Source organism: Anguilla rostrata, chromosome 2 (genome assembly GCF_018555375.3).
Source record: "Anguilla rostrata isolate EN2019 chromosome 2, ASM1855537v3, whole genome shotgun sequence".
NCBI lineage: Eukaryota > Metazoa > Chordata > Actinopteri > Anguilliformes > Anguillidae > Anguilla > Anguilla rostrata.
In genome coordinates this window covers 60,571,155-60,583,945 of record NC_057934.1, presented here as the reverse complement: position 1 = coordinate 60,583,945, position 12,791 = coordinate 60,571,155, and the positions used below count along the sequence as shown (strand labels likewise).

The 12,791-nt window shown below is 45.0% G+C and overlaps 1 protein-coding gene across 1 annotated transcript; it reads left to right on the top strand.

Annotated features, from left to right (window-relative positions):
* The first annotated feature begins 350 nt into the window (after positions 1–350).
* On the top strand, positions 351–12,207 carry slc16a5a (solute carrier family 16 member 5a). Its single transcript, XM_064323541.1, has 5 exons — positions 351–690; positions 2,937–3,382; positions 6,364–6,507; positions 7,430–8,275; positions 9,084–12,207. Coding segments are annotated over exons 1-5 (1,698 nt in total). The 5' UTR covers positions 351–688; the 3' UTR covers positions 9,344–12,207.
* Positions 12,208–12,791: the final 584 nt, after the last annotated feature.

The window sequence follows — 12,791 nt, the reverse complement described above, 5'->3', positions numbered from 1 at the left end:
ACGCGCCGCGCCCTCCTGCTTCACCGTGCTGAAGCAGGAGCGGTGGCGCGTGCGGTGGGTGCCCGGTGTTAGCCGGTCACGCTAACAAGCCCATTTCCTCTGGTTAATAGTTTAAGAAGCATATAAACTCGGATTTTGAACATACACACATACAAACTCGCACAGAGCTTTAAAGAGTTCGCAGGATATTACGAGCAAATTATCCTATTGATTGTTTCACAATTTCCAATCAGCTCAGGTAAAAAATAAATAAATAAATAAATAAATAAATAAATAAATAAATAAAATCCTCGATTACGCAAATACACCGCTTACAGCGTGCATAGCGTTCCTACTAGTGAATGTGTTGCAGATCTTAAGTTCGGTCACCCGCCCCCACCGTGCTGGCCCCCTCCTCGTTTGGACAGCCCTTTCACGTTTCTTCGTCCTGCGTTCACCTTTTCGTCACAATACATCTTTATTCTTCAGTAGGAGTACATCAGAAAAAAACTGCTTCACTGAACCTAGCGTTTTATAACCTACTTCTTTTACGACGAACTTGCAACTTGCGTCTGTCTAATTTGGAGATATCCTACCTCGTAGCTTCCTTCGAAGTGCTTTCTGTTTCCTCCCATAGGCTACGAACACGATACTGTTGCTGCGTATACTTGGATGAAATATGGACGAATTCAAGAGCTGAGCCTAACGAATGTAAGTAATTCAGTCTCTCTGCTTTGTTGTAAAAACGGCAATTTTATATTCTACGTGTATGTGATAGATGTATGTAGTCTTTGTATTATAACGTTGTATTAAAGGTTCTGGAGAACACGTATTTTGGGCTTTGGAGGCTCTATACATTTGATAATTTACAGGCTACTGATGTAGTCTAAGCTTGGTGTTTATGAGCGGCACAGCTGATGGACTTCAACTCGACATTATTATTGGAGTAAATAGCCAGTCTCATTTCAGACTTCAAACAAGAGCTTAGTAATGATGAACCTGTCCTTTTCATAATCGGAACATTTTGTTCGAATGTGTCACGACGGTAGCCTAGATCGTTTTTGCTGATATGTGTAATTTTAGGTTAGGCTAATTTACACAAGATACCATTTAGATTAATATGGTTCGTTGGCATTGACATTTGGGTGTCTGGCAATCTCGAACAACGAACTTCAAATTAACTCAAAGAGGTCCACGTGAGTTGGTTGTAAACTGTAGTTGTAGCCTAAATTAGTAAGAATCATTTTTCTGTTTCACCCGGAAATTGTTTACTACTTCTTTCATCATGCTGTTAAAAACATGACTAGCGACGATTGACCGGCTGTTTATTATTGTATAATTAAATGCGATAAATAAATATCAATACGATTTGAATATAGGATATAACGACAGTATTTTTATTTTTGATGAAAATGACGCCGGAAGCAGGGATAATTGTTACTCCTTGATTATTTCCTTTGCTCGTGTACATTAGCACGCGCACATAAACAACTTGCTAAACATGTTGCACAAAGCTTTGTGAATGAAACATCCATTCTTCTCCACGTTACACTTTCCAGAATGGTGAGAAAACGGTTAACAGTCGGAAATGTCAGGCCCTTTGTTGGCCCTATTGCACTTCAGACCAAAGCTTTGCATAGGCTCCCTCTCAATACTGGAAAGTCTCAAATTATTTCTTTACAGTATCATGAAATAGTGCATTAATGCAAGCAAGTGCATTTATTCTCATATTGTGAATTTTTTGTTAATATTTCTGTATTCGTAGTTATAGACATGCTTGTTGGAAAACATGGGAGCCACATTTTACCCTTCTGAGGTGTCTCACATTGTAGTGGGCCAGTTACAGATAGCATTGATTGTTTACCACCACACTCAGTTAAATTAACCTTTTAATCACACCCTTTGTGCTACATCCTCTACCCCCTTGCCCAGTCAAATTGTCTCACTTTGATATGCAGTACCATTGTGTGATATCCTCTACCCCCTACTTCAGTCCAGCTCCCCCGCACCTTGTTTCTTCCCCCCCAATTTCTGATTACCTCCCCCCCCCCCCTTTCCCTGTGATGTGTTTAAGATAACCATTTGGCCCTTTGTTTCCTTGAAGGAACAGGGTATAAGTATTCACTGTCTCCGTCATTTGTTGGTTCTGTGTTTATCTGTACTTGGGTAACAGACCCACTAGTTCCTTTGCTACATTAAACAACCTATTTTGAAACGAAGACGTGCCTGCATTTATTTTTCTACTTACAAAAGTACGGCGGAACAAATCGAACTCTTAAAAATTCCACAATGCTGTCTATGCAGTTTAATGTGGTGAAAAGTGTTCCTGATTATGTTTGAGAGTAAACTACTGCCAACTACAAACTACTGTTACGTACTGGTAGCCAAACTGGTAGCTGCTTTTTTAGTGGCCAAAAAAGTCGCGCGTTCTCTCGCGAAGGCCAGCTGGTCGAGAGGGCGCTAATTCTCTACATCTGGGCGGTTTGTTTGATATTTACGAAAGGTGCATCGTTACCGAGACGCTCAAGCCGGCAGCTGTTCGCGTTCACATGATGACTTTGATGAAAGGGGACATAATGTTTTGATGACACGGCATTAAAAGAAACCAAGTATTACGTTGTTGAATGCATAGAAAAATGAGTTGGCCCTGGTCACTACTACTGTACAATTTTAAAAATACTAAACAACATGATTTACCATTTAGGAGGCACATGTTGGGCCAAGGATTCATTTAGTTAGTTCTTATTTCCTCATTCTTTTGCCGTTAGGATACACAGCTTATTAGCAGGTAGCAAAACAAGTTTATTTGTTCCCCACACAGACATATTCTTAAACCATACCAACAGAGAAAATACTAGCTACATGAGATACTCATTTTACTAAAAAACAAAACAAAAAAAAATTATGTCATTAATCATATCTGTGCTGATAATTTCTATTTTCATCTTTACCACAAGGGGTGGCCAGGGAGAGGCACCGCATCTGAGGATGAGGCAGAGTGAGGGCCACACTGCCACCGACAGGCCGGGAGGTAAAAGCGCGGGCGTGATCATGGAGACGGGGGCCAGGTCCTCCCCTCAGTCAGCCGGCACGGGCACAGGGCCCCAGACGGTAGAACCCTCCGACAGCGACTCGGAGGAACGGGACGAAGGGGAGCGGCAGAGCGCGTTGCCCGTGGCCGCGAATAGCACCGTAGGGGGAGCTTCAATGGGCCAGCAGGAGGCGCCAGACGGTGGGTGGGGCTGGGTGGTGCTGGTGGCCAGCATCCTGGTCCTGGCCCTCACCCTGGCCTTCCCGTCCTGCATCGGCATCTTCTACACCGACCTGCAGGCGGCTTTCCAAGCCAGCAACAGCGAGACTTCCTGGGTACCCTCCATTATGACGGCGGCGCTGCACGCAGGAGGTACGGCTTTCATGGCAGCGGCGGTGGTGGGGGGTGTTTTGTTTTTTTCGTTTTTATTCAAGCATTTGAAAAGTCAGTGTTCTAGAACTCTACTTGCCGGTAGCGATTGTTACATCAGTGTTAGAGTGTTCAGTTAAGAAGGGTTAAAGTTGACTTTTTTCAGTGTGCTTCATTCATGAATGCCCTTTATGACACAGTACAATTCAGAGTGCTGTGGTGGTGTGTTGTTTTAAGGCGTTTTTCTATTGCGTGGATGGGCCAAGATCTGATATGAAATTGGGACCATTGCCGACTGGCCGGCAGCTCTGCAGGGTGGTGTATAATTGGCTGGAGTGTTGCCAATGGAGGAATTCTGCATTCCCATGCTATCAGATACTTCGGAAATACAACTTTCCAAAATGAATGTCAATGGAAGTTGTGTAATAAAGTTGTATTATGAAGCTGGAAAGTCTGGGCTAACACGAGTTTCCCAGTTCTGAAGTAATGTCAACGTTTAACCATTTCAATATGGCAGACGCTCCAAGTTTAGTGCTAGTCAGTGGTAAGAAAAATATAGAGACATAATGCACCTTTGTCACATGTTTGTAGTTAGCCTCCTCATTCTCGTGGAGAAACTGGTAACATTTTACCAAGTGCTTTTTAAAAGCAAAAAGCAGCCAGATCCACATCATGTCTGTCAAGACATCCGTTTGACCTCCGGGTTCGGTTCTCCGACAAAATGGCACCTGAATGCAGTGCTGTTTAGCGGCCGACATCCAAGCTTTCGAATCGAGGCCTTAAAAGCAGTGTGTTAAGGCAGCATAAGCTGGCTGGGGGGGGGGGCCCTGTCACATCACTCGCCAGTGACTCCTGCTGGTCAGTTTGGCACCCGCAGGTCTGCTCAACTCCTGCGGAATTTGTATGGGCCAGAGTGACCGGCTGTGCTCCATTATAAAAGAGTTAAAATAACTCTTACCATAATTGATTTTGCACTGAACACATTGTGCCAAGTACCGGTGTGTTTTACTGTAACAAGGCCATCTTTCAGTGACCACACACAGCCTGGCTGTAGGGTTGGTTTGGCAGTATTAAGCCTGGCAACAGGGCAAGGTTAGTACAGGACTGGAGCCCAGGTTATAAATCCTCAATCCCTCCGACCAATGATTAACTCCGCTCTCAGTGTGAGGTCTGTCATTCCTGCGGATTGGTACCTTAAAGGGTCCTAACTTGGTGGGTGGGAGATTCCTTTTGTTAAAGGGAGGGGAGGGTGGGGTTGGGTTGGGGAGATGGGGAGGCATGTCTCCTTGGACACGACCGTTATTTTTTTTTCAGTTGAGTTGAATCTGTAACTGCCATTTTGTGCTGCCACATGCTTCAGCACCTTTGGTTTGCTAAAGCATGAGAGAAAGTTGGCGCAGCCTGTCTCCAGTTGAAGGAGCCCGTCGTCCTCAGAACTCTGTGAACACAGAGTTTGCATAGTCACCGTGACGGCACACATGAGCTAGCTGTGCGAGGCTTTATTTGCTTTTTCAAGTTCAAGATCAGGTTTCCTTTACAGCCACGCAGCTAGGCTGGTGGGATTGATTTCCATGCAGTTGTTAGAAATCTCAAGGCAATTCACTTCCGCATACGTACAGATTACTTGGGTTGCAATTTTTTCTGTGGATAGATGTAGACTGTATGTGGATGTTATCTATGTTATGGCCATACACCAATACAAAGTACGCTCGTACAAACAGTGTGGATAGATGTAAACTGTGTGTGAATGTTGTTGTTTATAATACGGCTGTACAGTGTGGATAGATGTGAACTGTATGTGAATGCTGTTGTTTATGATACGGCTGTGCAGTGTGGATAGATGTGAACTGTGTGTGAATGTTGTTGTTTATGATACGGCTGTACAGTGTAGATAGATGTGAACGGAGTGTGAATATTGTTTGCTATGGCCATACACCCATACAAAGTACACTCGTACAAACTCATACAAAGTCACAGATAGACTTATACAAATAATCACACATCAATCATACACGCATTGCATTTTCATATTACAGGTGTCCAAAAAATGTATTTTCAAGGCTGAACTGCTTCTACAGGTCTTGGATCGTTAAGTTATTTTCTGTGAAGTATTTTCAGTTTCATCACCTTCAGCAGAACTTTTTCTGTGCTAGCATTTTGCCTGCGCTCATATACATACCACTTAATTCCTTAGCATTTAGCTAGTTTTGGAGATTAAGTGTTAGGACGTATTAGTGCACGGCATGTAGAACACAACTGCACAGATTAGTGGAGCGTACTGGTGTACCAAGGTGATAGGGATCTCTGGGTTGTGTGGCTCTGTGGAATGCACCCTGCGTACTTCTTGCTACTGCCTGTTAAGTCATGTTTCAGACAGGCACGCCTGGCTCCCAGAACTCAGGACAGAAATGTCCCAAACGCATTTTAGAATTACAAATGCAGGCAAAGTTGCACCACTTTGGCAAAAGTGCGTGAAGACAAAGATTGTCAGTGCCTCCTAGATATTCCTTGGCATGGTAATTTTGTAATATTTTCAAGGTAAATGTCCTGCATAGTACACCTAAAAAACTGTAAAATGAAAGGCCTCCCTCTGGCTGCACACCATGCAAGCTGAGATATAGTCTGCAACGTGAAAAGAAGAAGCTGGCAACCACGTGTTTCAGAGAACCACGGATGCCACCACTGTCCCGACCTGACAGCGGGGTTTGTGCATGACAGCGTGTTTTCAATTGAACAATTCAAATTATGGCGAGAACTGTGCTCAAGCACTATATTGGGTGCCAAATTTATATTTAAACAAATTATTTTTTCGAAGACTGTGGTGTGTAGTGGCTAAGAAGTAGTGGCTGATGTCACATGTTTTGGAGGAGAGGTGATTGAATTTATATCATGCTTTGTGAATACACATGGTTGAATTTGGGAGAAAAGACATTTGTGTGTGTGTTTTTTGACATTTTGTCACTATGTTCTTAATCACACCACAGGTCCGCTGTGCAGCGTGCTGGTCGAGCGGTATGGTTGCCGTGCAACAGTCATGCTGGGCGGGGTCCTGAGTGGGTTGGGTATGGCAGCCAGCTCCTTCACCAACAGCATCATGGAGCTTTACATCACTGCCGGGGTCATCACAGGTCAGTGGTCACTCACATGCAGTTCTGCCCTGTCAAACTGCACGGGCTTCCATTGGCTCTCTCTGATATGATGTCATTCAACATTCAAATGTGTCGGTCAGCGGGAGCTGAAGACCATTCTGCCATTTTATATTTATGATAAATGTACTGTGAACAGCGTGATCACAGACATTTGCAGAGCTTCAGAGCTTGGGTGCACGAGACTAAAATCATCAGGTATACTATCTTTAAAGAACTAAACACAGTATCCTTTATGACAGGGGTGTCAAGCTCCAGGCCTGCAGTGTCTGTGGATATTTGTGGTTTCCTTTCTGTCAGAAGCCAATTAAGGCCTCGAGAACAAAGAACGTAGAGTCTTTAGCCAGCCAATGACAGTCACTCGCGCTGACACTCACCAGACACCGACATGCACTGCAGCCCTCCAGGACTAGATTCTGACTCTCCTGCTTTATGGTAAAACAAGCTCTACAGACCATTGCTAATGTAATGATCTGGAATACTGGTAAGCAGTCTAACACTGTAATCAGGAAGCTCAGCTAGCAACACGGAGGTTGTTGGTTAGATTTCCAGGTGCCACAGCTGTAGTACCCTTGAGAAATCATTTATCCTTCCGTGTACACTTGGGTATTTGCTGAGTCGATTAAGGTGAAGTAACTTGTTATTCTACACGGCTGCAGTATATCTAGCTTTTATTATCTGCTAGTTCTTGTTTTTCCTGATAAGTGAAAGTAGGACTTAGAGGCCCTGACGCACCACTTAATTGTGTACAGCAGACAACGTTTCAATCCCTTATGATCTTCACCCTTCTCCAAGCTTTACTTCAGTTTGCTTCAGACTTGTCTGCTGTGTGCCTCGACTGATGAGGACATTTCCGTGTATTTATAAAATAATTTAGTGATTTTTATAATTTCATTGTTTTCAGGGCTGGGGTTCTGCTTTAGCTTCCAGGCGGCGGTGACCATCCTGGGCCAGTACTTCGTGCGGCGGCGCGCGTTCGCCAACGCCATGTCCTCCACGGGCACCGCCATCGGCCTGTCCACCCTGCCCTTCCTGGCCGAGTTCCTGCGCAGCCAGCTGGGCTGGAGGGGCAGCTTCCTGGTGCTGGGGGGCGTGCTGCTCAACTGCTGCGTGTGCGGGGCGGTCATGAGGCCCGTCAGCCCCAAGTACGGGGGCCCCGCGGCGGGCCGAGCGCCGGAGCGCCGCCCCCCGCCCTCCGCCCAGACCAAGGGGGCGGGGCCGGGGGAGCGGGCGCGGGCGTGGCTGAGAGCCACGGCGGCCTTGCTGTCGCGGAACATGGCCTTCGACCTGTTCTGCAGCAACCCGCGCTTCGCCGCCTTCTCCCTGGGCGTGACCTGGATGATGCTGGGCTTCGTGGTGCCGCTCATCTTCCTGGTGCCCTACGCCACGACGCACGGCATGGAGCAGGGCAGCGCCACGCTGCTGCTGGCCATCCTGGGCTTCGTCAACATCGTGGTGCGCCCGCCCGCCGGCCTGCTCTTCGGCCTGCCCTGGTTCCGCGGGCGCCACGTCTACGTCTTCTCAGCGGCGCTGCTGGTCAACGGGCTGAGCAACTCGCTGTGCTGCCTGGGGGCCAGCTTCCAGGTGCTGCTGGGATACGTGCTGACCTACGGCCTGTCCATGAGCGTGGTGGGCTCCCTGCTCTTCACCGTGCTCATGGACGTGGTGGAGATGAGGCGCTTCCCCGCCGCCCTCGGCCTTCTCGCCATCATGGAGAGCGTCACGCTGCTGGTGGGCCCGCCCCTCGCCGGTATGTTAAAAAAAAACCAGTAATTACTCCTCTCGTTCCTTGGGAACGGAAGTTGGTGTCTCTCTTAAAACGGTCAGAAATCTTGCAGCAATTTTAGTGGTGTTTAAAGGGTTAAAGTGTTGTAGATAATTAAACTGGGAATGATTGACAGCTAACGATTAAACGGTTGCTGTACAACATTTCACAGTACTTGAGCCAAAGGCTCAACATGTTGTTTTTGGGTTATATGCTTACTTTACACCCTGTTGCCTCTGACCAGCCAATAGAACTTCTAGTTGTGTATCCATGGTGACGCTCCAGTCATGTGCATTGACTCAAAACAGTCTGCCCCCCCCTCCCACGTATCTGTGTGTACACGTGTGTGTAATTGTCTGCTGGTGTGTGTATATGTGGGCATGTGTTTGTGTGTATGTGGGCTTGGGTTGCGTGTGTGTGTGTATGTGGGCTTGGGTTTGCGTGTGTGTGTGTATGTGAGCTTATGTGTGTGTGTGTGTGTGTGATATTGCGAGCAGTGGAGCTGTGAGAGGTAACCCTAACCCTAACCCTAACCCTCCCCGCCTTTTGATGTGGACGGACCATGATGACTCAAATGTCACAACTTTCGGTGGTTTCCCAATGTGGCATCGCAGCTGCGCTCGCTGAAACTGTGCCAGCTCAGTTTCACAGTGTCGGGTGTCAGCCTGTTCACGCCCTAAATTTCCCCCAGCTTGCACTTCTGTGGGTTTCCTACCAAGAGCCGGGAGCACAAACCAGGCCGAGTCCCCAGACTTTCCTAACGGGTTATCCCACTTTCGCCTCTCTGTTGCAGGCATGGTGGTGGACCGCACGGGGGACTACACTTACATGTTCTATACCTGCAGTGCCATCGTGGCCTCGTCTGCGCTCTTCATCATGCTGGCTTTTTACTGGCTGGACAGACGGGACAGGGAGCTGTCACGCCCCTCAAATGCTGAAGTGGGTCCACAGAAGCCAGGGGTCACCCTCACACCAAACTGCCAATATAACAGCGTGCCGACAGGGGGGGGCCCGGCCCCCACCACAAAGACTGCTGACGTCAGCAGTGTGTGAACACGCACTTGTCGGTGCACACACAGAAGCACACACACACACACTTGCACACAGATGCGCACAGATATACACGCATGCACACATACACACACTCACACAGACACGCAGACACGCAACGCTCACGCATGCTCACACACGCGCACAAAAACGCACATGTTTTTAGTGCACAAATGTGCACTTCTGTGCAGACGGGTAGTTCATTAGGAAATCATGCACTTTCACCTCCTCAGGCCACTGAAGATCCGAGTGTCACTCACTGCCTTCAGGACTAATTCTCACACTATCTGAAAATTGCACACCACCTGGAACCCTGCCCATCGCACTCCTGGCCAATCGCTGTGGGAAGTGGGCGTGGACTTCAGAGGTGGGACGCGGAAACACCCACCCCCCTCACTCCGACTGTCGGAAAGGAGCTTTCAGATGCTACCCGACATTCCGAACGGCAGTTCGCTTGAAGACCGCAGAAGCCTTGACCTCACGCGCAGGAACGTGGAAGTTGGTGCTCTGCTGTTACTCAAGCTGCGGTTGCACTGGTTCACAAGCAGATAAAAACATCCACGCTTGCACGCAGCATAGATTCTACAGCAGTGTAGAATGATATGTACTGAATTACTGTGTGTATTACCAAAGTAAGAACAGAGGGAAAGCCTGTTAAACAAGTGGCTAAGTTCAGCTTTGTTGTCATGGTGTTTACGATCACCCAAGCCAACCCGACTACCATCAGTTAAGGGGGAAAGAAAGGCATTTCAGGAGTAATTGTACTGCTTCCTCAAATGTGACTGATGTGACTTCCTCAAAAGAGAGCATTTTTAAGTGATTATTCCACAGCCAAGTAGCCTGTGTTATGTTAACAGGGGCCTATACATACATATATATATTTAATATATATATATATATATATATATATATATATATATATATATATATATCGTATTCATATATAGGCCAAAAGTATTAGGCCACCTGTGGTTAAAAATAATAACTTCAGGTAAAGAAGATTTCAGTGAATATATGTACATTTACTGAATAACGAATTAAAGTAAAAACTTTTTTTCAGTTTCTATGAACAATAACACAAATAGATTAGATTTTTAATATAATCCTAGACACAACTTTCCTTGAAATAGCCTTATTTGGCCTTAATTACAATGAAACTACTTACTGGAAATGTATCATTTTGCAAAGTGGGCAGTGGAGGGGTAATTAAATTGGCTCCACACATCTAAGCCTAACTCCTTCTTTGCCATATTTCTGTTTTACTTGCATTAAGTATTGTGCTACTTGTGGTTGTACATTTTTTTTAAGGTCGATAATATTTCAGTCAGTTTAACTAGCCCTCCCACCCCTCCACTTCTCACTTTGTAAAATAATTGGATAGACTTCAATAATTAATTTAATTGTAATTAAACCCGAAGGAGGCTATTTTGATGAAAGTCAAGTCTAAGATAGTTTAAGTCATCTTTTAGTGTTACTGTAGGTAGAAATTGGAAAAAAAGTTTGCACTTTGGTTTGTTATTCAATAAATACTCATATATTAACTGAATTTGTCTCTACCTAAATAAAAAAAATGTTTTTAAACCACATACTGAACAGCACTTCTGGCCTGTACTGTGTGTGTGTGTATGGGTGTGTGTACAGTATATTATATATATATATATATATATATATTTGTGAGAGTGGAGTCCCCACATTTTCAGTTAACGCGTGACTTACAGGTCTAACTGTTACTCTGGTGTTTCCTTTTGCTGGGATGGTTCACATATAACAGAGCAACGTGTATCTTGGTTTTAGCCTGTATTTTAATCAGTAGAGATTTACATTTGGAGTCAGAGGCATCATGAAGACCAGAGGACTAACTATGGCTGAAAAACAACTAATCTGTAAGCTGAGAGACCAGAGGAACTCATTACAAATGATAGCAGAAACTGGGTATATCAAGTATAGCGCTTTTGGAAAGTTTTGAAAAATGAAGCCGTCACTGGTGGTCTCAGAAGTAAACACCGTACAGGTCGGTCAAGGAAGACAACTGCTGTTGATGACAGATGAATCCTAAGAGCTGTGAAGGAAAAACCCTAAAACACCAGTCAGTGACATCACCAGTCTGTGGGGGGTGCTGTTGGATTCTGTTGTTATGAAATGTTCTATTGCCATTCCATTTAAAATCTGTACCGCTGGTTCTGCGATAGGGGATGAATAACGTAATTACAAAAGTAACGTTATTTACCTTAGATAAACATTGGATCGTGTGGCCCGCCCTCGTGGTCGTGTGCCCCCCCCCCCCCCCCCTAGTGGTTGTGGCCCTAAACAACCGCATAGACCGTTTATGCCACGGGCCGGCCCTGGAAATATGGAGCAGGTAGTGTTATGACTTGAGCATGTATGGCTGCTTCTGGAATGGGCTCACTCGTCTTCATTAATGATGGATGGTAACAGGATGGCAGCAGTAGGGTGAATTCTAAAGCGTACAGTCAGATTTTTGTCGTCCGGCTTATGTACAAATAAATTCCTCCAACCTCATTGGCTGGCGCTTCATCCTGCAGCAAGACAATGACCCCTAACATATGTATTTCACTTGCTGAAGTGTGAGGGTGAAGCTGAAAATCCACCAAAACACGGAGCAACTGAAAGCGGTGAAGGTCCATAAAAGCATTTCCTTGGAGGATAACGAACTTTATGTGATGTCATTGGGTTGTAGACGTGATGCAGCTATTGAATTTACGGGCCATTTGCCCAAATGCTTTGATTTACGTTCATCTGTTAGTTTTGCATAGCTGAAAATGGTGGGGACTCAACACAAAAACAGCTGGGTCTGTAAAATGGTAATACACGTGTACATACCATGGAATAAAAGCTGATTGTCTGTACTTTTGCTTCATAATCTATCTTCTGATTTTCAAATCCAAATGCCTTAAGTATATATCAAAAATAACTAATTTAATTGCACCGTTGCCATACTATGGGAGGGCACTGTATACATGAATGAAAATGTACATTATATTACCATTTTGTAATTCCACAACAATTATTTCCATCAGTTACTAATGGTTTTAGAACTGCATGATAATATTCTTCTGTAAATTTGACCACATATCTGTTCAAGCGTTCTTTGAATTGATGATTGATGAATTACCAAAAGACAGGCTCCAACTTTAGGCTTGCATGTTTTCTCCATCACATGTACATTTGAACCAGTTTGGGCTACTGGACCTAAAGCTAATTTGTTAGACCATTATCGTGACCTATCAAAATGATTGGATTCAAATGTTTTTGATTTACACATAATTAACCCTTTAGAATCTAACCAATTTGCATGCTTTAGTTTTGCCATGGTCACATTTTGAAAAGACATTTCTGTCATATTTTAGCTAGCTAAGCAGCAGCATTGCCCAACCTTTTTCAAAACCATCGTGCACTTAGCAAATAATACGATCTCACGTAACGCCAATTT

Excerpts from the sequence above, each read along its gene's own strand:
- slc16a5a (XM_064323541.1), top strand. Across the intron at positions 3,383-6,363 it reads GGCGGCGCTGCACGCAGGAG|GTCCGCTGTGCAGCGTGCTG; the intron begins GTACGGCTTTCA and ends ATCACACCACAG. Across the intron at positions 6,508-7,429 it reads CACTGCCGGGGTCATCACAG|GGCTGGGGTTCTGCTTTAGC; the intron begins GTCAGTGGTCAC and ends CATTGTTTTCAG.